This window comes from Gallinula chloropus, assembly GCF_964237585.1.
Source record: "Gallinula chloropus genome assembly, chromosome: 2".
Lineage (NCBI taxonomy): Eukaryota > Metazoa > Chordata > Aves > Gruiformes > Rallidae > Gallinula > Gallinula chloropus.
In genome coordinates this window covers 13101741-13127715 of record NC_140086.1, presented here as the reverse complement: position 1 = coordinate 13127715, position 25975 = coordinate 13101741, and the positions used below count along the sequence as shown (strand labels likewise).

At 45.6% G+C, this 25975-nt stretch overlaps 1 protein-coding gene across 1 annotated transcript in view; it reads right to left on the bottom strand.

Annotated features, from left to right (window-relative positions):
• Positions 1–2475: 2475 nt before the first annotated feature.
• The window catches only part of MTSS1 (MTSS I-BAR domain containing 1), a 128189-nt gene continuing 104689 nt past the window's right edge, over positions 2476–25975 (bottom strand). The window contains exons 7-14 of the mRNA XM_084260145.1: positions 22606–22763; positions 21067–21174; positions 19984–20081; positions 17763–17973; positions 8730–8924; positions 6678–6845; positions 6179–6338; positions 2476–4335 (exon numbers count right to left, since the gene is read on the bottom strand). Of these exons, the coding sequence (XP_084116271.1) occupies positions 3638–4335; positions 6179–6338; positions 6678–6845; positions 8730–8924; positions 17763–17973; positions 19984–20081; positions 21067–21174; positions 22606–22763 (1796 nt within the window). The 3' untranslated portion in view covers positions 2476–3637. The remainder of the gene's footprint in view (positions 4336–6178; positions 6339–6677; positions 6846–8729; positions 8925–17762; positions 17974–19983; positions 20082–21066; positions 21175–22605; positions 22764–25975) is intronic.

Below are 25975 nucleotides of genomic sequence, written 5' to 3'. Positions count from 1 at the left end.
CTGCCCCCATTTCTCCTCAGGCAGTAGTGGGGTGGGGTGCAGCTGCCCTCCAGCACAGCCGCTCAACACCAAGCTCCCCCCCTCCTCCCCCCTCGGGTATGGGTGCCCCTCACTGCCCTCACTCCAGCGGTACTTGGTGGTTTGCAGTGAGTCCCAATCTGCACCCTTGTCTGTAACTCCAGGTTACAGGACCGAAGGGGCTGCTCTGCCAGCACGGCGTTCCCTCGGGGACAAATGCTGATCCGCTTTAGCAGCTACTGGAACATGCAGGACCAAAAGCCTGGGCAAAATGCACAGGGAAACACCCCCCCCCCCCCCCCCCCCCCCCAAGGGCGAACCCAGTGCCCTGCCCCTGAGTCCCCACACTGCCCAGCACAAGCAGCCCTCGGCTTGGCACTGGAGCCGTAACCAGGCGAGTGTGAGCGGTATGATCAGGCTGGAGCCAGAGCGCCCTGTGTCATCGCAGGGTGGGAGCAGTCAGCGGGCACGCGCGCCCCAGGTGGGTTTGAACATCTGACAAATACACACTGAGAAAACCTGACCCGTCTTACTGCGCCTCACCTTCCCCTCAAGCCCCGTCCTGGTGCTTTGTCAGGTTGTTCTATTCAGAAATGGCACCACCACCAACATACTCCTTCCATTGGTTATGTGCCATTTTCCACACTCCCTCCCGGGCAGCCAACCAGCCACAACTGCTTTTTTTTTTTTTTTTGGAAAAAGCCCCTCCTGACTCCTACAGACACCTGAACGGGTCTGACCGATGCTCCCACCGCGATGGCTGCCCCCATCCCAGCATTACAAAGTACAACTAAACCACCCACAACAAAAGAAACATCTTTGTGTGGCAGCTGGAATCGAGTTGAGATTCCCTGGAGAAGCGGCAGGGATATGCTTTGCAGCAAGGGAGCCCAGCCAAGCAGCACGAGCTGCAGCCTGACCGAGACGGGGAACGGAACCGGACTCCTCCTGCAGACAGGACCTGTCTCCTGCCAAGCCACCCCAGTTTTCCACCGCAGCGGACGCACAGACTCAGTGTTATCCATGCTCCCTGGCCAGGCAGCGACAGGGAAATGCATCAGTTATTATTTAATGGGAATTTCCAGTGCTAGTGCTGCACCCTCACCCTTACACCCCCCCTGCTGCCCAGCGAACATGGCAACAGGGAATTTCAGTTACTTTTTAATCCTCTCTTGCTTTTGGCACACAGAGACAGAACCTGCGCGACCTTCAGCAGCCCAGGGGTGCAGGCCAGCGCCACCCAAAGCTCTGGAAGCAGAAAGTCGTCAAGAACTGAAATACAGAAGTTTTCCAGCAGTTCTTTATTTATAATGTAGGCTTAAGCAATCATTACAATGTAGAAGGGAGACACACGTACAGCAATTATTTATACCAGTTTAGAACAAAAAACTGCACAGGGAGAGGTCAACTCTCAGTACAAACTAGCAACTAAACCACAATAATTTACCATTAGAAACATTTTCTCTTTTAGCTGTGACACTGCTTTTACAATATGCAAAAACACAAACAATAGAACTATCCAAAGTGTTTTGTCACATTCTTTCTACATTGAATTTGGCAACATTTTATATTAAATTTTACCGATTATACTAACGTTTAAGAACTAAACAAGTGAAAAGCTGTACTCGGGTACAGTTACATCCATTTATTCCAAAGGTTTAAATAACACTCGTAACTATTGAGATTATCTCCTAGCAGTTTTTGTTTATGCAAAAACCATCTCGAAGCCTCATTTGCACGACGCATCAGCTACTGGATCGATTGGTGGGCTACACCACAGGCACTACTGTTTATTATATTCTGTAATAAGGAGCTTGTTTTTCAAAGAAAGAAAGGTTTAATATTTTCTAAGAATCATGCCTTTTTTTTTGCCTTTTTTTTTAAATTTTATTTTGCTTTTAAGCCATTAACAAAAAAAACCCAACCCCCAAAAACCCAACCCAAAACAGGTCAGCAACCACAGCAGTGTAAAATGTTATATAGAACACAGTGACTACACAGTTACTAGAAGTTTCACATCCAATGCAGTTATGTATTAAAGCATAAGAGGGTTATGTAGGGTAAGTCTAGAGCCAAGGGAAACCCGCAGAGAGCGTGGTGGAAACTCGCCCCTCGCCGCCCTTGCTTGGTGGAACAGTCCCAGCTGTGCAGGGCTGGTGCCCGGGCACGCGGCATCCTTGCCCAACACGCGCCGGTGCTCTGAGGGCTGCAGATTTCCATCGGCTTTAGGAGACGGGTATTGCAGCAATAACTTACTTTTACTTTAAGGAAAAAAATCCAACTCTTAATAATTCTATCAATAGCGTTCCAAAAAACATGACTTAAAGTACAAAAAAAAAAAAAGAGGAGATAGTGGTCAGACTCCCAGTTTTATCAAAAACATCGGTATCTCTGCCCACCCCCCACCCCTCACCCCTCTCTTTTCAGTATTTAAGAAAAGCCAATCAACTGCCTTGAAAAGAAGTTAAGAAAAACAAGCCCCTGTATTGGAAAGAAACATTCGCGGTTGATCAGATCACGAGCTGGTTACACCTGTCAAATTGTTTATAGTGTTTTCTCAAAATATTTGGGCTTTCCAAGGTGCCCAGCCTGCTGGGCACAGTCAGAAAAAGGCATTTTGATAATATCTAAGAACTCCCTGCTTGCATTTTAAAAACGTCGTCACATTTGTAACTGCCTTAAGCCTGTCGTCCTTGTTTCGTATTCAGTGGAAGGATGAGCGGAACGGAAAGCGAAGGTGGAAGAACCAAGCCCACACAGTTCAGGCTGCATGCATGTGACTGAGAGTTGCTGCTGTGCAGTCTAAAAAGAAAACGTGGAAAAAAAACAAAACCCAACCAACCAACCCCAAACAGTCTTTAAAACACCCTACAGAAACAAAACACTGCAATCCAATATGGCTTATTCTGATGCATTTACCATGAAGCTACTAGTAATTAATCCTACTAGGCTACTTTTGTGCAACAGCGTCTGCTAGTTTGATGGCATCTCCCTCCCCCCCCACTACCCCCCAAATACTCTACCAACTGCAGGTTTCTTCCTTGCATTATATATTGCTTTTATTGTCGATTTTTATTCCTGCTTTTTGAGTTCTTTTTTTTTTTAATACTTAAACGAGGATCTGATCCTCACAGCCTGACTCCAACTTGAAAGCAAGTCCCGTTGGTTTGCTTTGACCCTCACTATCACCAGGTGCTCTACAAAAGCTTGCAAAAAAGCCCGATTTTCGTTACATCCCTTTGCTGAAGTTGACTACTCGTCTGCTTTTTTTTTGTTTTTGTTGGTTTTTTTTTTTCTTCTCCTATGATTTAAAACTTTACAAAGAGAGTTATAAAAAAGGTAAATGGGATTTGGCACCTTCAGAAAAAATTAAAAGTGTAACTTAGATCAAAAAAAAATGCAGAAACAAAAATCATTGATATATTTACAAATTAAAACACCAGTGAAGATTATGTCTTACTACGCTCTTTCACCTTGTTTTCTCTTCTAGAGTACTTCCAGACTGTCTGTTACCGAGTATCTTAAAAAATTCATTGATTACAGATTGGAATGGATAGAGACAAATTAGTTTTCTCACAGTTCCTCCTCGGCAGCTGGTACTCCGGCAGCTTTCCCGCTCCTAGGAAATGCGAGGTGCCGAGCGATCATTCGTGGTCGTCTTCTTCAGTTTGACCCCACGCCGAATGGCGTTCAGCATATCTTCACCCTGCGGGACGTCCCCGGGGCTCAGCTCCCCGGGATCGAGCTCCGGCTGGTCCGTGGGCGTGAGGGTGCCGACGCCGTCCCGGTCGCTCTCTTCCCCCTCGCTCTCAGGAACCGCTTGTCTCTGCTCATCGGCAGCGTTCAGTTTCTGGCTCGACGGCGGAGGGTTGACTGACGCTTGCCCGCTCCATGAGGACGAGGGCATGCCGGTGACACCTTGCCCACCGTCTCCGGTTGCCAGAGAGTCGGGACTTTGCTCGGGACACTCTTCTGTCCCAGCGAGGGCGCCCGGCAGCCCCCCCGGGATATCGGGGACAGTTGGTGTTTTGACAGGAATCACTGGCGTCTTGATGGGAATCGGGCCTCCCCCTATGGTGCCGCGTCTGACCGAGGGCTTGGTGGAAGGGGTCCGTCTGATGGTGGCGACGCCGGGGGTGACTATGACCGGTCCGAGGGTGGTTGGCAGACCTGCGGTGGAAGCAGGACGCTTGGTTTGAAACATTCTGCGATAGGACTGGCTGATGTCACTGTTTCTCGGGATAGTGGAAGATTTGTCAAACTCTTGTTGTTCTGCCTCCTGGTCACCACTCACAGAGAAATAATCATAATCTGAAACTGATGCCAAAAGGTAAGAGTTAGGGGCAGGCTGGAGAAGGCAGCCGAGTCACACCAGTGCGTCTGAAGTATGCAGAACCAAAGAAGTATATAGAGCCAAAAAAGCTGGAGGTCGGGAGTGATCACAGAATCATAAGGTTGGAAAAGACCTTTAAGATCATAGAGTCCAACCGTTCCCATCCTATGCTAAACCAATCCCTAAGTAACTCATCTGCCCTTTTATTAAACACACCCAGGGATGCTGACTCAACCCCCTCCCTGGGCAGCCTGTTCCAGGCCCTGACAGCTCTTTCAGTGAAAAATTTTTTCCTAACATCTGATCTGACCTTGCCCTGGCACAGCGTAGTGCCATTTCCCCTTGTCCTATCTCCTGTCACCTGGCTGAAGAGACCATCACCCACCTCTCTATAACCTCCCTTCAGGTAACTGTAGGTGGTGATAAGGTCTCCCCTCAGCCTCCTCTTCTCCAGGCTAAACATCCCCAGCTCCCTCAGCCGCCCCTCATAGGATTTGCCCTCTGGCCCCTTCACCAGCCTGGTTGCCCTTCTCTGGACTCGCTCAAGGACCTCAATGGTGAGGAGCTCAGAACTGCACACAGTACTCGAGGTGCAGCCTCACCAATCCTGAGTACAGGGGCACAGTCACCTCCCTAGACCTACTGGCCACCCTGTTTTTGATACAAGCCAAGATGCCATTGGCCTTCCTAGCCACTGCTGGCTCATAGCAAGAGAATTAAGAGATTAAGAGAAGTTTGACTTTCAGGAGGAAGGAAAGTGAGAGGCAGTGACGAAGCGTCTCGGCCTGCATGGCTGAAGGCAGCACCACAGCTCACCCCGCAGGGTGCCCACCTCCGTCTCCTGGGAATGAGGACTGAACACATTCGTCACCTCCTCGGGAAAGAACCAATTAAGTAATGAAGACTCAGTGTTTGTTGCCAACATTAAGATACCCAAACCAGCATCCCACAAGCCATATGCTACTGCTTGTAGCTAGAAATACTTAAAACAGTCAGTGACTAAACCAGTGCGCTCCACAGTAGGCAATGCAGGCCCAGGGGACCGTGTACCCGTGATGTCAGCAGCAAATGTGCTTGTTTTGCAAACAAAACAAATCCCAGCTGTCAGCTCTGTCAGCAGCAGCTTTATTAACTGCATTGGACTCCTTCCTTTCCAGGTACCAGGCCCTCTGCAAGCCCCACGGCTTCATGTGACTGCGCAGTGCTACCGACCTCAGCGGAGCAAACAAGGCGGTGGCTGAGCTGCAAACAAGAAACTCGGTCCCTCCCAGCCCGCTGCTGGTTCTGACACAGGGTACCAAACCCAGCACCTTATGGCAGCTTCCCAGGTACGCCCAAGTTAAGGTCTCCGAGAGATTCTTTTCCCAACGATGACAATTTCTGCTTAGGAAATAGAAGGTCATAAAGGGAAACCAAGAGCAGATTCAGAGTACTGACAGGGCAAGAAATCAGTGCTCCTGAGTATGTATTTGCTAAAACAACAGCTCTGAAAGGATACTGCTACCACAAGAAGTGTCATTCTGCTTAACCCATGATGATTCCAGCATCATCTTTGAAATGGTGCATCCTTAAGCTAAGACTCATTCCAGTAATGCACAAGAAAATGTGACCATACAGCGCACTGCGCAGCAATCCCATTTTCTCTTCAGTTAATAAACCCAGGCTGCATTCCAAGCTGGGAAAAAGCTTCACAACAGCCACGTCCAGCCCTTTCTCCCCAGCTGACTACAAAGCCAGTGAGTGACAGCTTCTGGAACGGGGCTCCCTGGCACTGAGGGGCAAGTGTACGATGGCAAACACTCTGGGAAGGATCTCTTGGGTGGGTACCTTGAGATGGGATTGTGTCCTCCGAACAGCACGGAGTTGTTGTCTGGGTGCTGTAGCCACTGGAGCACTGCAGGGAATCCCGACTGCTCCTCTGGGTGTCCAGCTGCAGCCCTCTGGTGAGAGCAAGCGCCAGCTCCTCACAGGCCTCCATCTCCTCACCCTGCTGGGCACACAGGAAGGAGACTCGTTACAGCCAGAAGGGTTCATCAGCCCTCACCCACTTTTAGCTGCCTCTTCCCAAGCAGAGCTTGTCACCATTGCAACCCACCAGCATCACGTCTGGCCATCTTCTAGGGCTCCAAAGAAGCAGGCGCTTCTTTGGGTGCCATTGCTCTGCTCTACCAACACCAAAACCCAACGGCACCTACTCTTGAGCTCACGTCACTCCCACTGACCACCCCAATGCCCCACCAGTCCCGCTTGTCAGATAAACATGTCCCAGTGTGAAGCACAGCCACTTCCTTTGCACCAAACAGCACATTCAAAACGAGTGCTTCACCCTTGTGGCAGCCGACACTGTCATGCTCCGAGGTCTCTGGGCCTCCTCAGGGGCCACGGCCGCTCCGCTCTGAGCTCCTCCGTTGCTGAGATCTGGTTCGCGCTTTTCTTTGCGGCGCTGCAGTGTGTTCACCATTGGCTGATCGTACGGGCCTGGTTTGGCCCAGTCCTAAAGAAAGGCGCTCATTAGTGACAGCTTTCGTCAGCAATCGTGCTCTAATTACAAGTAAAACTATGCAAAAGGGCCATTTTAATGCAAGAGGCTATGTTTCAAACTGGACAGGCCTTTCTGAATGAGGCCCAAAATGAAGTAATTTTGAGCACATTCAAAATCTTCACTTCTAAACCCACCTCCTTTATTACAGGGAGTCTGAATTTCCTGTTCTACCTACGGGCTCTCACGTGAAGACACTGAACCTTTTAACACTCTGTTTTGCCCTAAATGAAACTCCCTTGTGTTAAGGCCTGTGTTTTTGGAAACTCAAACACGGAACTCCCTGGCTGTGACTGCTCTGGAGGTACACAAGTTCTAGCATTATGTGCTGTCATGCATGTCTTCATTCTGAAAAATTAGGCTTGAGCAGGTTTTTGATACACATCAGATGAGCAATTTACTCCGAGGAATCTCTCGGTTAACTCACTGGCTGCAATCTAGTCTATAGTAACAATCTGTAGGGAAGCCAGGCTAACTTCACTCTGAATCACAGGAACTCCTCAGGTCACGAGGGCTAGATTCTCTGAGGGCTCTATTAAGCGAAGTCCTGAGGGTGTCCAGAAACCCCACGCTGCATACAAAGAGCAGGATGGATCCATGACCTGTGCTGGGACACAGAACCACTGCTCAGCAGCAGCTCCCCAAATGCAAACTGCCACAGGGGCCAGCGCACTGCAAAGAGAGATTTTCCTCACCAAGGCAAGGGATGCTTTAAAAATAAAACCAGAAGGAACAGCTTTTGGGATAGGCCTGTCCATGCAGCCCACCACTGGCAGCAGCTGGCTGCAGGGCAGGCTCAGCAGTGCTGGGCTGAGACCGCACGCTGGCTTTTTACTGGCAGGTCTCAGCCCCACGTATAAGAAGCGCACGGCAGCGCCCTGTGCAGACACCACTGATTTGGGTTGTGTTATCACACAGGAACCTCTGCTTTAACGGGCTGACTCTGCTTGAAGAATTTAGCTCTAAAACATAGTGGCCCAGAGAGAGAGATTAGGGGGATGTGCAATAGGCATCTCAATTTAGGGGGATAAGGCAGCCCCATGGTGCATATGGAGGATCACATAACCATCCACAGGCGTGTCCAAGAGCTGTGCAGCCACTATCAACTGCGTATCAGTCTTGGGAAGCTTCCAGGCCACAGGCAGGAGACCTTCTCTCCTTGCTCTGGAACAGAGTCTCCCAGAGGAAGAGCAGTGCAGAGACATTTTGATGCCAAGGAAGATCCCTGCAGATCCAGCTGGAGCAACCCAAAGATGTTACTGCACCCTTTCCAGGGTCTCACCCAAAACACGCTGGGTGTGAAGTGAAGCCAGGACAGCTTCAGCTGTCCCTTGGGTTTGCCTGATGACGAGCACCTTCTTGAACCACTCCAGCTGGATCTACCAGAGCACGCCTGCCTATGGCCGAGGTGGGGGCCAAGCACAGCCTCAGGGAGAACATCCTGTTGTTCCACACCTGGCTTCACCAAGCCTACTGGCCGCCGAGCCTGTGCTTCCCCCACTCATGCGAGCGCTTTGTCGGTGCTAAACAAACTCTTTTCTTGCTGAATAGAGCCCGGAGTGCTATCACCACCTATCACCACCGTTCCAGAGTTGAACTATTCCTTCCTACCTAGGTGGTGTCAGCTTTAACACATTTTAGGCAGTGCCATAACAAAGTCATTCAGAAATAATCCACTACTGGATTTTAACTGATTATCACCATGCAGTGCTCATTCAGAGTGAGATTAAACAGAGCAAATCAAGGAGCAATTACAGGGAGCGAAAGGAAGCAACAACCGCCGTGCGCACACCGTTGGTATGAGGAGGTGAGGACTGCCACAACAAAAGGAACACAAACCTTCCAGCTAGGGATCTTAGATGATGGTAACATGCCTGGCCCAATGGTGTAATAATGAACGTAGTCTGGAAGGAGGGCTGAGGGAGCCCGAGTCCACGCGCGGGAGACAGGCGGGAAATGAGGGAAAGGACCTGCACCAACTGAAGCTACGGATGGGTCACTTGATAAACTACAGTGATAAAACCCATTAGACAACTGGAAACGAAACAAATAAACAAACAAAAAACAGAGAAATTAATATAAACAGGATGAATATGAAAATATACTGCGACTGATGCTCTAGGGAGAAAACGTCTGTATCTTAAAACAAGAGAAAGAAAAATCTTAGCTTTGCAGCAAATAAACAACAGAAAATTGATACAATGCTTGGTTCAGAAGCAAGACTGTGTGAAAATTGTTATTGGGTATAACAAATTTCAGACACTGCTCCAGCCATCATTGTCCCCAGGCTGAGCAGCTTTGCCTTCTGTCCAGGAAAGCGGCACACCGTGACAAAGGCGTCGCAATTTGGGTACCCTGCACACTGCAGACACAGACACAAAACATTTCCAGCACTGGAGGCATTTGCACTGGTGGCATTTATTCTGTGTTGCTGGACAGAGAGGGAAAGCGTCCCGCCTTTGAAAATGACGAGTTCTGGCCATGTGATGACATGGAAGGGAAAGGAAAAACAAAATCCCAGAAAAAAAACCCAGAAAAAAACAACAGCAAGGATTTACCAGATGAGAATAGAGACCGCCATCGCTTCCTCCCCTGACTCCAAGAGGATCTATCCCCTGTCATGTATTCCAACATTTGTTTTCTTTTTGTTTTGGTCAGAAGCATACCACAGCTGCTCAGTGTCATGCGTGCAGAGAGGGAGAGGGGAGAAGCCACAAACGGTACGTCCTGGGCAAGAAGCTCTTTGTTAGGCAACCAGTTGGGTTTGGGCAGCGTTCCACAATGTCTTTAAGCAGGACAGGTGGACAGTGAGGTTTTCTTAACAAATGACGCCCGATTTGTAGCTTTCCCCTAGCAGCTAGGTTAAAGGCTTCTCCCAACACCTTCACTTCTAAGGCAGCGTGCAACAGTTCCTATTCTCATCTTCACAGCGAGGAATCCTGGCTGTGTCCCATGCACATTTGTTTGGGGTGTTCTTTGTCCAAGTGTTGCTGGGTTTGGATAACGAGCTAGTAAGTTTGTATGTCTTTGAGATGAAGTTTTTCACCTTATCTGTGGAGGCCCAAGCCCCCATGGTGGAGCCTGAGCTGACTGAGGTGGGGGAACTGCACTCGCTCACTGACTGGCAGGTTTCAGAGGCTTCTGAAGAGGCAGAGCTGGACGAATTCTGCAGCGTGAAACAGCACCGCAACGCAGGGAAAGGGTACACAAGCCACCAAAAAGGGAAAATAAACCAAAAACCACACACATTAAAAAAAAAAGAAGACAAAAAAAAGCACATACACAGAGACACACACACAGGAGAGAGGGAAGGATGAGAGAAGCAAAGGGTTAGGGTTTTAAAAATCAATTAGAAACTGCTCAAAACCATTGCTAATGTTCAGGAAATCTACAAGAAACAAAACAAGGCATTTGCTTAATGCAAGAACTTGCCACGCTGCGGGGCAATGAGGGAATCGAGGCAGCGATCTCAACTCCTCATTGCAATTCCAGCATCTCAATTCTGTTAGCTGTCTCAGAGCAAGAAGCTGAGGGAGCTGAGGGCACCTATGGCCCAAACATGCAATATACCGAGACAACCGGTTTCTACAGAGAAGCAGATCATCAGTACTTCAAGGACACAAAAGTTTAGATTTAAAACATGGAGTAGCAAATGTCACTTACATTCACAAGTTCTGAGATATTCTGATCTGCAAAAGCACTTGTGAAAAGCTCAACCGAGTTCAAATATTAGGGAACAGAGAAAGAAGTGATACTCACCACAGCTGGAGGCTTCCCAAGCGCATTACCTGTATGCATGTGCCTCTGTGGGTAGTATGCATACACCAAAAGCACTCTCACTCAAACCTTTCTGCCCAGCAGCTGCTATGAAGGTACAAGTACTCTGCTGAGTGCATAAACGGTGGCATGTGCTTGCCACCCACCTCCTCTTAACAGCAGAGAGAGAAAGTAACGAGGACTTGGATGGAGAGGGAAGGAAAATGCAAGGCAGAGTCCATCGAACATTTTGCTCCTGGCTGGGAACTTCTCTCCCAATTTTAACTGCACACCTTTATGTACATCTGCTGCTGTAAGACCTCTACAACAGCACCCCAATCACCTGCGTGCAGGCCAAGGTGAGTAACCATGTGGACCATTTTATCATCTACAATGCTCTCATACACCTGCCCCAAAGAAGGGGCATCACCCCCAGCAGGGATGTTTCTGCAGGTCCAAGCGAGTGCCTGGAAATGGCCAATACCAGCCAAGCTGTCAGGGCAGTGCTGGCCTCCAGTCATTGTCTGGAAATTCAGCACCATCAGGGCTAACTAACTCATCCTTTGGTAGTCCAAGACCTGTGAAGCACGTCTACGTAGGGACATCCCCGGCATTCTGTTTTCTGGCAGCAGAGGGAATGCCCTCTTGTATCAAGTTTGTGTAGAAAAACCTCAGATTTCAAGGAATGATATTTTGAAGAGGAAGGAAATCTCACCTGAAATAAACTTGCATCAGTTAACCTCAGACTTGGCATAAGTTTGCAATAAATTTTACTGTTAGCACCCAGAAGTAGTCTCACTGCTCACCAGGAGCTTAAGGAATGTCTAACTAATGGTCAGCATCCTGAGATGGGATGGCACCACCGTAAGGATTTTGGTGTGTTGGGGCTGTTGTGAAGCCAATACAGCATTGGCACCCTGAGCTTATTAGCAAACTATGGATTTAAATGAAACTGTAAAAAAAGGGCTGTGGAAAAAGAAAACATGTGATGTGGTGGATCATTTTACAGAAATAACTCACATTCCATCTTCTGCTGACATGAGATCAGCTCCGTGGGTGACCTGTCAAGTGCTTTTAGGGTACCAGCAAGCTCAGCTAACAAGGCTGATACTCAAAGTGCAGTAAGAGCCAAGGTGAACATAAGATTAGAAGAAACTACAACAAATGACATGTAGCTATTTAAGGAGAGAAGTGAAAAGTATGTGGTGGGGCACCTGATGACGTAGTGGCTGGATGCTTTGTGGAACCTGTCACATTCTTGCTTTAATGCAACATCTTCTACAGGAGAAAAGCCTCTAAAAATATGAACAGCAACAAACAGAAGCTGCAGTTGACTGCCCTCAGAGCTAACTGCAGTGTGCTGAACAGAGATGAAGCTATTTTTTCTATCTTTAGAGAAAAAACTTTACAGAAAATTAGCTTATAGACTAAAACTCTTTAAGTTCTGCCTGACATTCTAGGCAGCTCAGCAAAGGAAACTGTTTGAAAAGCCCCATGAGAACACTCACATTAATGTTGCACTTTGGCCAGGGAAGAAAAGCAACAACAAAAAACAAGAGAGAAAAATGTAATTTCAGAAAATGCTTTCTAAACCCTCATGTTTATGGCCTGATGACCCTCCTGGGACTGCAGACTCTGCAGATGGGAGGACAGAGACGGATCTGAGTTCCAAATACTGCATCACACCACCTCGCTTTCTGCAGATGCTCTGACAAGTGAGAATTTGGAGTTTACACCCGACAGACTATTTCTTTTTCCAAGCCAGAAGCTTGAAGAGATTATGTCAAGTAATGATGGAAATGGGTCATAAATGAGGTTTAATTAGCAACAAAGCTGCATGTAGCAAATAAACGGGAAAAGGCCAAAAATGCAAATTCTGAAGATGCAAAGAATGGTTCCATTTAATTGGCATATGGGGAAAAGAGACTGGAAGTGGTAAAATTATTTTTGCAATAAAATGTCTTGAAGGTGAAAAAAAAAGATGGAAGGACTCTCCCATTGACTCAGCATGACCATTTTCAGCAGGCAGAGCTAGACAGGGAATGAACCAAGAGGCCGGGGGGAAACACCTGAAGGAAACGCAAGAGGTGGTGGTAGGGCAACAGGGTCTCCTCATCTTGAGAAACTTGCATGGCACAGGGAAGAGGAGTCTCTGGTCTTGCTAAAAACAGGATCACAACAGTGAGAAAGTGATGGAGAGGGAGACAGAAGAATACTGAAGGAAAAGTGTCAGGAAAATGGGGGTGGAAAGGTGAAAGGCTGCTGGGATCAGCCTGCAGGAACTGTCCTGACTGTCAGGACCCAGGTGTGGGAAGCACAGGCCACCTTTCATTTCTTAGCAGATAGTACACGAAGGGCTGAAAACAGGAACTACAGAGCTACTGCCTGGGCAAAAAGGTCTTCAAACCTTTGAGTGCTTGTTGTCGATGCACACCCGCCAGCACACGCGTCCCTGGGAGCACACGCACAGCCAAACAAAGAGCAGAGCAATTCCTACTCCACATCCCATGGAGGGAGATGTTTGACATAGCACTTTTCCAACATTTTTTTTAGCCAGTTCTTTTTAAAATGATTGTTTAGTTGGAGTAATTTTTAAAATCAGTTCATTCATTTGGGCTATTTTAACCCTGGGAGATTATTCTTTTTCCCCACAGCTGCGATAATGGTGGTTCTGCTCTGCTCTCAAACCATCTCTTCTGAGAAAAAGCTTAAAGTTAACAGCATCAGCAGAAAGCTAAGAGTGAGCTCTGTACAGTAACAAACTGTTCCCCAAATGTACATTATACATATGTAGCTTGGTATCTGGTCTCTCAGTCGTCGTGCCATGGCTTGTTCTTTAATAGTGACCCGCTGCTTGGTGTGGTATGTATGAATCCCAGCAAGGAGACAGATACATCTACATCTACGTCTACGTCTACGTCTACGTCTACGTCTACGTCTACGTCTACATCTACATCTACATCTACATCTACATCTACATCTACATCTACATCTACATCTACATCTACATCTACATCTACATCTACATCTACATAAAAGCTGTATTCTGGGCTGTATGATTGTATTTTCCACCTACTCACCTATCAAATGACAGCAGTTACCTTGGGTTACTTGCATCATTTGCTAGGTTTTCCATTTGAATATACTATTGCTTTCTTAACCCCTTCCCTTCCTCAGCAGTGACTAAAGGGAGATTCCTGGGAGATCAAATCCTACTGAAGCGCTTGGTCCCATGCCCCTCTACAGTCAGTGGAAGATGTCTCAGTTGCCTTCCAAAAAGCTTTGGATATCAACCTCACCTCAAGTTTACCTCCTCAATTTATCTCACTTCCATGGCTCTACTGAGCCATTTTTTCTAGTCAGGGACAAACTGTTGGGACACTTAAAAAGAAAGCTCAGGAGAAACAAATACTTGGTGGTAATTTATAGGTGCATTTCAGTTCTTTTTGGTTTTGTTTTTTTTCAGGTCAGATTTGGGAGCATTTCTTAATCTACATGGAAAACCTAGTAGCTGTAACTACATTTCCCCTATTCAAACTACAAGCCATTCCAAGCAACAGTGTCTCCCCAAAAGCAGAATCTTTCCAGCTTGCTAATCTGCAGAGGCAGAAGCAAGTTCACATTCAGCTTCCCTCCCCGTGTCTGTTCAGGGAAAGTAACTTCCAGTATATTCTAACAATAAAGACTTAATCCTCTGCTGTTTGATAGCACATCAACAGGTTGGACTTCTCTTCTTCATCTGTTTCTTTCTCTTCCCTGGCTTTCATCCCCACAGAGTCATAAGCAGCCTCTAAAATCCAACTGTAAAATTGCTTCTCCTACGCGTGCTCACTCCAAGTCCAGTGGTTCCTTTTATTATCATGGACCGAAATCAAACACAACCATACTACCACCACAGTACTCCATCCTACAATGGTAGATACCTCCAGACCTTAGTTTGTCTACTACATATGGCAACGTGTAGGTTTAGCAGCACCAGCCATGATCAATATCCACTCAAGAGCTTCTCTGAGCTCCCAGCACAAGTCTGTCAAGGGCTTTATGTAGCTCCAGTACATTCCATTGGCAGCGCTGGCAAGGGCTGACCTCAAATCTGGCATTTAGACAAATTGTTCTGCTCCACAAAGAGACCTGTGAAGCTCTTCCAGCTGTTCAACTATACCCAAATATATTTGCTTAATTAAGATTAAAGCATTTTGCAGTGACCTTCCACATGTACAGCTATCTGTTACGGGCAAACGCTTTTACTCCCAGTGATGTTAACAGCAATGCTGCAGCAAAAAGACCAGTGTAAAGGCATTTATAACTGTTCTCTTCCCTATCTTCTACTCAGAGTGTGGCTAACTGTAAAGACTTACTATGTAGTAACTACAGACCAAAAAGCTTTCTTGCCTCTGGTACAGACTGTATCTTGTCTAAATCTTTACTTATTCTTTGCTTGGTATTTTTCCCCCCAACTGTGATTTTGAATAAATTAAACTGAGTTTAATTTTAGTGACACTCGCTTATCTTAAATGCAGGTGAGAGTGTAAAAGCTTCACACAGCTCATGGATTCTCATTCCCGTAATGCGGTAATTTCACGTGGTCCCCCTCTCCTTTCTTTTTTACATCTACTATTAAAAGAAAATGGGTTTTGTTGCCTTCAAAACTACTGCTGTCAGTAGATGGCACAGCATGTAGCTAGCAAACATCAGCAAAGTGTCCACCTGCGCAAGATATATAGCTTTTAATTTCCTTTGTTGATTCCAGAGCTGGCTTTTCTGCTGTCTCAGTGTCACTACTAAAAACAATGACATCAGTGTTTTAGAAACAGCCGGCAGCCAGTGTGGCTGCTCCTCCCCACCCACCACCGAGCCTCAAAAGCACAATACCACAAGGCAGACCCGTCAGTTGGTTAGAGACACACAACATGAAGTAACGCTGTAAATCGAACAGCTTCTCGGTAAGCTCACGAGCACAATTTTCTGTCAGCACAACACACACGATTTACTCAGTGCTGAACATACAAAGCAAGACACTGAAGCGAAGATGAAGCGGCCAGGCAATGATCTGTTACCTTTTCCTCTGCGTAAAGGTATACAGAACTAGAGACATACAGAGCACGTACCTATTTGTTATACCAACACACTACACTTGTCAAGTCAACGCCACACTGCTGCAGCCTTCTACAGCTCATGAGTAGCTCAAGTGATGCTTGGATCGGTTTGCAACTTTATGGACAGTTTCTAAAATGAGGTGAAAGCATTATGAACTTAGCTGGTGTGGATCAGCGTGGCTCCCATCAGCTCTCAGGATGTTCTGCCAGCTGATACCGGCCTAAGTTCTCTCCCCTGATGAACAGGGGAACTTGCAAAGAGAGGTGTTGGGTTTTTTTCCATGCTAAGGGCTACTGCAAAGTTACATCCTCATCTGCAAACATGGCATCATCATGTCGGTTACCACCCTTTTATGCAGGTGCAGTGGATACTATGAAAACCAAAGATGATGCTAGCATGTATAACTGATATATGTATCTTAAAAGTCAACTTCCTTACCTTGTTACTATTCCAGTTTACTTTATTATTGCTCATTTACTTTTTTGCATTTCACTTAGGTTAGCCATAGCCAATCTAAACAAAACATTCATTTTATTAGTGTGCACAAAGTTCTCCAGGACGTCATCTATAAAAAAGTGCTGACGTGTCCAGATTGGGGACAAGGCAGAAGATGTATTCATTTGAAAACAAAGCATTTCTATTAAAATGAAAGGAGTAAATATATTAAAAAACTACTGAGCTTCCCCTCAGAAAGTTTCAAGGCTAAATGAGCTGGTGTAGTTTTGACTGACACCTTACAGATTTCACTATGGGTCCTACTTACTACATGTTCTGCAAAAGTAAGGGTCTGCGTGCTGCCAAAGGCGGTCTAGGAGTAGCTTAAGTGTGGAGGTGATGCCTGGTAGCCACTAACACTGAAACTGTTGGCTGCTTGCTGACTGTGAGGATTAAAGCTGTCATTGCCATCTACTCCCCAGCATGTGGAAAGGAGTGCAGCTACACTTATTACACTAAAGGACAACCTCCTCCAGTGACCTGGGGTGTATTAAAAATGAGTGATGCTCAACAACAGGACATTAGGTCCGCTTCAATTCTAACTAAGATTTACAGTGGGACCTCAAATGGGAGACAGCAGTTCAGCCTTGTTTAAAAAATACTGCAGTTGCTGTGTGCTTTGTTAAAAAAACCCAAAACAAAACAAAATTCAGGTGCTGGAAGATACATGCCATGGAGGCATGCACACCTCTACCTGCTGGAGGATGGCTATAGCATTTACAGGAATGACGTAACCAACAGAGCAGCAGAGCAAAAAATGCTCTGGAAAAGTTCTGCTCATGTTTATAGTGAAATTCTTGGTTGTGTTTAGGACTACACAAACACTCATCCTTATGAGTTCTCTAAAGAATTAAAAATACTTCTCATTTTCATGCAGAAACCTTATTCTTGCAAGGTGCTCAAGTGAGCGTCAAAAAGAGCAAGCCTATCCACAGAAAGGGATGTCATAAAAAAAGGCAAAACCAATTTCATACAATACTCCTAATGGCATTTTGAGTACTCCAGGCCCTTTTCAGTGGAGGAATAAAACCAGTTTCTCTGCTGCTGAAGCCACCAGTATCGGTACTGGGGCTGCCAGAAGACTGTTCTGGCACTCTTATTTGTCTATTAAACAGTAAACAGCCACCAGATACTAACAACATGTAATCTGTGCAGGATATTGAGGGGTAACGTCAATGGGTAAAGTGAGTATTTACTCCCTCCTGTAAGGTGGGATTTCTTGCTCTTTCTTGTGTGTTATGGATCTGAAAGTTAGGCATCTAGGCTCCCTCCAGGGCCAGCTTGAAAACCAAATGCCCTGGGAGCATCCACCTTTGTCACTGCTAACTGCAAAAGCAGCATAAATCGCTCCAGCCAGAGGCCCAACTTTTAGATGGATGAGGTGCAGTGAGACAAACCTTACTCTCAGTGTTTAACCTGACTCCAAAGTACCCCAAAACCACACCAGATTTGTTTTGTGAAAAGTGAGCCAAGTTAAGAGAGTCCAGCTCACGCTCAGGTTTTTGTTCTCATGCTTGCACGTACCTGGTTAGGTGCTTCTGGTGGCATGGGGGATGGCGATTTGGACTGGAAAGCATCCTGGGACATGAATCCAGAATCATGGGAGGACACACTGGACAGCCTCATGGGTGCCTGCTGAGGCAGATTGGAGCTGCGATAGCGATAGTGTGAACTAGGTGAGTGCGAGTGCGAGCCACTGGACCGGGAATCACTACTGTTAACGCTGTTCAGACTGCTGTGAGAGACAAAAGGAACAAAGAAAGGAAAGGGGAGAGGAAAAGACACAAGGGTGGGGTGGGGAGAGACCCATATACAGTACAATTAACATTCCACATGTCTCTAGCAACAGGCAGCATAAACCGGAAAAGAAAAAATGTTGACAAATTAAATTTAAAATATATATATATATGCACATATATATCAGTAGAGAACCATAAGCAGCTGCAGTATCCCTAGTGACCAGAGAGAAAATGGCATTTTTACCTTGAATTTCACTCAAATCATCAAATTCCATAAACACTCAAAGTCAGGTTAGGGACGCAGGGATCGCTGTGTGCCCTCTCTAGCATTTGCACAACACTTGCACAAACAATGTCTGCTGACGGCTCTCTCCTATTCCTGACTTACACCATGTTGTTCTTGCACCACAGCCCAAATTTTCAATGGGATCTCTAACAGGGAGTCCAAAGGCATTGCAGTTCATCTAGAAGTCTGCCTCTACGCATGCCGCTGCAGTCAGTCAGCAGGCCAATGTGTGAGACACTTGGAAAGCATGGCCAAAACCCCAGGCTGCAGAGTACCTGGGACAACTTTGGCTCACTGGAAAGCTTTCTACCAGAAAAAGAAGCATGAGACAGCATATTGAGTGAAGTCACACTGCTGGGTACATAGCTTTAGTTACTAGGAGAGATGATCAGAGAATTAAAACTCCAAATAAGTATCCATTTAAAAAAAACCCTGATATTTCAAACAAAGAGATTGACTTTTAATCTCCAGTATCCACGAATGACAGTGACAACATGCCAGCCACAATGTGGGAGCCCTTGAAGTTTCCCAATGGGGTGGCTGAGCAGGATGAGTAGGATGCATCAATCTGCAGGCAGCTTCCTGCCTTCCACGGCAGAAGCCCACTGAGTAGCTGAAGGGGTGGCTCTAAATGATACCCGGGCGAGGACTGCGCCTCCTGTTCACACACGCCATGTACACAGAAGATGTACAATCCGGCTCGGGGTAGAGGAAGGGGATGTCCACTTTAGTTTACCCATGTCCCATACAGATTTTACCACACAAAAAGATAAGGTTTATTAGGAACAGATGATGGATTTCAGGGTTTGTTTTTTGCCATTTTCTTTTACAGCTTCAGGATATTGCATCTTTAAGCCTGTGCTCATTGCTCCTAAATATGCATGTTTTCTCACATATATAAAAAAGTACTGACTTTTTTTTATATATATCTGCATGCAGAGACAAGTAGGTACATAGAAGAAGTCATGTTCACTTGCTCTGACATGCTGTAAGTAACTTTGCTCATACACAGGGAACCTGTAGTACGTTATTCATAAAGCAAACTTAAAGGTAACCATTCGAGAGCAGCTAGAGAGGTGTTGAGCAGAATACACAATAGGGTATCTTCCTTTTGAGTAAAAGGAAAGAGTAAATATAGACACCAGGGTATTGGGGAAACATGCTAATAAACTGTTTTGTTGAGAGAAAACAGTTTTTACAGAGAAAGCGTAGACAGAATCCAGTGTTTCAACATATTTCAGGACAGCATTAGACAGCATTAAACAGTCAAAAAAACTCGTATCAAAAAAGCATTTCCATCTACCAGACTGATAGAGTAATTGCCAAGGATGTTTTTCCTTTTCAAACACTTTAACTTACTGATTAGTAACAGCTACTTAGAATAATCTAAAAAGTCATCACATGAAAAACAGAAAAGGAAATTATGAATGAACAATCTCAGAGCTTCGATCAGTACAGTCTGCTCTTTGTTCTGAAACGGATTCAAGAGAACTGAACCAAAAGCATCCTCAAGTTGTCTTGAGTTCAAAAGTTGTTCAGTCATGACCATCCTTTTTAATATTCCCAGTCACACATTTAAACAGATAAAGACCATGAGGGGTTGATTTAATGAAGAGTTGTTATTTATGATTTAAGTATGCAAACAAATCAATACTACAGTCTGAACTTGCCTCCCTTTGCCCCCAAACAGGTTAAAATTAAGTATTACCAGCCTACTTACCTGCAAACACTAGATTTTCTGGACATGGTAGTACTGGGAGAGGATGGAGGAGTCTGATAAGACCAGCTGTAATCAGAACCTTTCAAATCTAAAATCACCTGATGGAAGATAATCAATAGCATCAAGAACATGAAAAAAAATCCCCTATTAACAGAAAGCATCTGCTTGTCATACAACATTCGTCACCGCTACAAACTTTCAGTGCCAACTGACCCAGTCTCAGTTCTCTTCCAGAATCACACTGTGTGTATTACACAGGAGTCAGCTTCATCCTTGTCTTCCCAAGAACTACCATCCTTCAACTCTAGGGCTTCTACCACAGAAGGAAAGTTCAGATTTGAATTGGAAGCTGGGGATTTATTGTATCCATGCTGTAAGCTGGTTTGGTTTGGGATTTTTCCCTTTAAAAAAAGGGTGTTGGACTCGAGGATGTCAAGGTCCCTTTCAACCCCTACAGTTCTGTGATTCTGTGAAAACCTTCTACAGCCTTAAAGCTGAAAACCTGTCACATGTTAAAAAATAATGGAGGATCCAATATTCAGGCACAGCAGGGCTTCCCTCCTTGCACTTCTAGGTCATTTGGTGATTAAGGTGTGAGAAGAAAACTGAGTTCACACAGCAGGGCTGGAGAAAAAGCTCCTATTTGGAGTCACTGAAAGACAGACATTTCCCTATGCACTTTAAGGCCAGCATGGTGAAATGCTCGAATGTTAGACTTCATCAAGCTACCTAATCCCAGTAATCTTGAGACCACATAAAGACTGGGGTGCTCAAACACAGGGTGAGGAGATGACATTCATTCCTCGTGTACCCTCAGCAGAAATTGGGCATCTTCACCCACTTCACAGTGTTACTGCTACCACTTCACACTGGTCTTACCAAATACTTCAGGAGCACTCAGTCGGTACTTCAAAATAATTTTTTAAAATTGCTTACGTTAAAAATGACCTTGCTGCAGTGAAGCATCTACAGCACATAACATGAAGCTGCTAAATGCTAGTAGTCAATATTTCTCATGACACAAAAGAAAAATCAGTACAAGCTACAAAAAACCCCAACAATTTCCAGGAAACAAAAGCTAACCTGTTCACTTGAGGATGGCAATTTGTGTGGATCCATGGTGAGACTTTTCAGGTCATCTGATATGGTTTGTAAATGGGTTATTTCTCCTAGCATCGATATCTCTTCTTCCTGAAAAGACAAAAGAGCAAGGCTAATCACAGCCTCGGTTTTAAAAATCAGACTCATAACACAATATGGAACAGGTTGCCCAGGGAGGTGGTGGCTGCCCCCTCCCTGGAGGTGTTCAAAACCGGGTTAGATGGGGACTTGTGCAGCCTGGTCTAGTGAGAGGTGTCCCTGCCCATGGCAGGGAGGTCGGGACTTGATGATCTTTAAGGTCCCTTCCAGCCCGAACCATTCTGTGATTCTGTGACTATGAATATATGACTGATAGCTGTGGAATGTCCAGCAGAACTTTTCCCTGCCCATTTAGGAATCACTATGTTCAAAACAGGGGTGGAAATATTAATTTAGAGTTTTATAACTACTTTAAGATTGCTCTAAGTTGTGAGGCCCAGAAATCCTTTCTCTCACCAATAAAGTAAACCTCAGCCTTCTTTTGGTGACATCTTCAGAAAAAGAGTGCTGGTTTTGCTGCAGTTGGAAAAGATTAAACCCCTCTATGTATCCTCACGAATGTGCCCTAAGGATTTTAACCCTGAACCTAAACAGGTGTTACACTGATACTTTTTGCTAGCTTTTGGGAGCTGTGAGATGAAGGTGCTACACAGGTACAGAGCATCAGTGCATCTATGATTCATTCCGGCTCAAGCTACATCAACAGCTAATTCCGACGATTCACACCGTAAGTTACCATAGTAATCCTTTAGCTACCATGGTAATTTCATCCAGGTCCTCAGAGCCTGCAATTCGCCCCCTCCTGCTCAGCCATCACCTCCCCACTCCTCCAACCACCGTTTTCTGTTAAGACTGATGCTCTCTGTAAATAAGCATGGGAACATTCTCCCAGTATGCTGGAGGCCCTCTGGAAATGCATCATGCTCGCACAAAGCCACAAAAGATTCATCGCTGGGCTTCAGACAACCTGAGATTATGAAAATATACTTAAACCTTTTCAATGAGCTGAAAAAGTTGTCATGTAGGAGGAAAAGAGCTGCCAGAAAACCGCATGGAAGCAGCCTGCAATCTGTCAGATAATGTCATTATACACACAGGGGAGGTCTTGAAACATTTATCAATCCCAGCGCTGGAGTAGGAGTAAGGAAGATTCGTATTAAAATGTGATGTTAAGAAAAAAAAGCAGTCTCAGGTTGGTATGCATAGGGAACTCAAGCCCACTTCAGTCTTTGTGCCCACTGTTTTTCCATTAATCATCTTGAAATCATTCAGTGTCTTCGTTTGGTCCCTGAATTACTCCAAATGCCTGCGAGAAAGAGCCCACCCCTCACCACTTCCTAGGCAGAGATGCAGGTTAAGTTTTGGCCAGTTTCTATAGCTCTAGAGATTCATTCCTTGGACATAACAAGCTCCTCTTTTCACAGGGTTTTGGCCACTTATCCAATCTGTGAATTGTACCGACATAAAATGGAGAGCTCTTACTATCACAGGCCGCAGCATCGAGATGAAAGTACAGAATCGACCGCGCTCCTCAATCAGAGCTTTTCTGACAGCTTGCTTCTCAGTTTCTTCAAGCAGCAGGTACTTATCATTGACATCTTGTAAAGCACTATCCAACTGGGGCTGAATGTCACCCCGTCCTGTATGCAGGAAACAAACAAGAATACATTTTGTCAAATCTGTGGATCTCCGCAGAGGAAGAACTTATTCTCAGCCACCATCGCTGCCAGACTGTGCTTTTGTAATTCAAGTCTCAACCAGCATTTTCCCTTAATTCAAATTAGGGAGATTTTTTTTCCCAATTAAATCAAGCATTTCGTAGCATTTATTTTTTTTCCTTTTGCATAGAATAGAAATCCAGATCAACTTGAAGGGTTTCAACAAGCCAAAGACAGCGTTTCACATGAGGACTTTCTCATAGCTTTAGCTGTAAAAACCCTTCACATCATCCTCACTGAAAATCAACATCTTACTAATTGGGAAGATGCTAATCACCCCAGGTATATTCCACTTCCTTCCTACTTCTGTGCTCAGCAAGTTCCTAACGACAACTCTGTAGGGTGAAGCAATCCCCCACTGAGATGGCATTAGGGCCATCACCGAAACACTGAATGCCAGTACTTTATACAAGCAACTGATAAAACAGCTTTCTTCATTCCAAAATCCAAACCCCCAAATACTATCAACATCTGAAATACATATTAACATCCAGCATTTGACTATGGGGAGGGGAGAAAAAAATTCCAATATTTTGCAATCAAAAAGCTTCACTGTGTTAATTACAGTCAATTCATAACACCAAAAGTTTCTGTGACAGTTAAGTACCTAATCCTGCATGAAATGTTTACTCCGCACCGTGCCAAAATTTCATTCCTCTAGGAATGACAAGCTGCTGCTCAGCCAGAGCATTGCTGAGTCAGCACTGCTGCAGTTGCAAGCTGTTTTCATGCAGCTTATAACTGGAAATATTTTAAAGAACCTCAGCTATGCAAATTCGTGTCCAATCTCCCAGAAACACCATCACATGCAAATTAAATACACCGGGAACATACCCATGCCACCATTGCTACATACCAGGAAGACAACATTGAGAAACAGAGATACAAGCAGCTACCCAAAAACAATTTTTATGGACAATAAACTTTCTCCATGGAGGATGTAAAGCTGTGAGCAAGAGGAGGAAGAAAGTCTGTCAATGTGTGTAGCACACAATGTAGATGATTCAAGGTCAGAGAAGGAAAACCTTTGCATTATTTTTGGATGTATTTCTTCAGTACCGCAGAGCAAGACAAAGTCACCAGCTCCCCTGCACTAATACACAGCCAGAGCCGCAGGAAAGAGAGCAGGGGTGGAAGCAAAGAGACTCACGTTGGTTTAGTGGCATTTGAGACAGGATATATCTAAATCTCCTCTGTACACAGCTAGGTGTAGTCCGGATAAAACTGCACAGATACCCACAGGCAGAGCTCTGAGATGCATCCTCAAAGAATGACATCATGCAGTGCAACACCAGCACGGCCACCGCCACAGCCACCTGGGTACCAAACTGCCAGCAGCAACACCTGCTGTCTGACCCTCTAGATCAGGCTGACTGGTACAATATGTGCACAAAATGGCTTTGGAAGTAAATACCTTTAAAAAAAGCCTAAAGTTGCAGTCATCTCCTTCCTCTTTCAAAGTCAGCATCTGCCAGCGACTAGTCACAGCAGTTTTGGCTAATCCCCTATGCCATCTCGCCTTGTCACCCCCAGGACACAAACTGGGCCCTCCTGCTTGAGGACCATTCTGTACATTTCAGACCCTTCCCCAGGCTCTTCTTTGTAAACAGATGTAGGCATTAAACATTTTATAATTCAGTGGAGTTGTTCTTTCAAATTCCTCATGAGACTACGACCTGCATTACTGCTCAGGCCCCTTATTTTCAGACCTGCCTGGAAATCACAACAGGTGAAATAAATTCCCGCTGTTTGAACCTCGATGCCGGCTCACTACCATGGATGTGCCAAATGCAGAAGGTATTAGTTGCAAACTAAATCACATGCTCGTTAGCTCAGCCCTGCAGAACAACTGTGAATGTTCAGCTGCTCCACCGTATGACCTTGCACTTAACACAGTAAATCCCGTTAATGGCACTGCCTATGCTGTGAGAAGACACACACTGAACGCAGAAGAACTCCATCCATAAAGAGGGTTCCATTATAGGGAATTTTGCTGACTTATGGGGACCTCACAGAGCACCACAGCTTGCCCCAGAGCAACAAGTGCACCCACAGGATGGGACAAAAATAAACCTCATTTACACCTGCGTGACTCATGCAATTCAACAGAGCTATCAGGAAAATGTTCAAGCTGCCTATTTTAACTCCTTGGCATAAATGTGTAAAACTGCACTGCTCTCCCACATCTCTGTATCCCTACAAAGGTCCCACTTTATTCTTTAAGTGAGTTAGGACAGGAACAGACATAGCATCTCCTCACTGCTACAGACCCGCTTTTATGCTACGGCTCTGGGGCACCCATGTAGTCAGTGAATACATACAAGCTGTCCAGGGTATAATTCAGAGAGGAAACAAGCTGAGGTGAATCACTGAATGAGGCTCTGAAGTCAGCTGTTCACATGGCATGAGCACAGCTGTCTCCTGATGTCTCCTTGCAACTCATCTTCTCGGAGCAGGAAGGTTTATTAACATCCTTTGAAAGCTCCACAATGCAGACATCAATCTAGCAAGTCTTTTCAAATGACTTCCCACTCCCTGAATCGCCAGCTGTCTCCCATGGCACTCAGACAGCTCAGGAATTTGAGGGACAAGATCTCTGCCCAATGTAACCAGTTTCCTTCGCTAAGCAGAGCAAAGCACAGCCCCTCAACAGCACTCCGAGGACGTGAGGGCCAACTGCTGATGACTTCTGCTCCTCACACACCCTTGATTTCCCTAGTTTGAGTCCACTACTTATCTCTGAAGAGAACATTGACCACTGGAGAGCAATGCAGTTCTCCCCTTTGAATTACAAGGGGAAGGTCACTTGTCTACATCATCCCTAACAACTGACGGCACTACTTTTGCTGCGGCCACAAGGTACACGTTCACAAGGAACATCAGCAATGGGTTATTCTCTGCTGGCCTTTAGGTTCCACGTTCAGAAACATTTCCAATCCAACACAACTATCCTAATGACAGAAAATAGCTTCAATATGGTCTCATTGTGCAGCAGCTGTAAAAGTGCACCTGGAAGGACACTCCTGCCCAAACTGCAGACAGGTCTGAATGACCCACCAAAGCAATCAGCAATAGAAATGGCCAAAAGCATCAAGTGTAGTGACAGGTCTCTTGTCTGCAACCAGCCAGACATG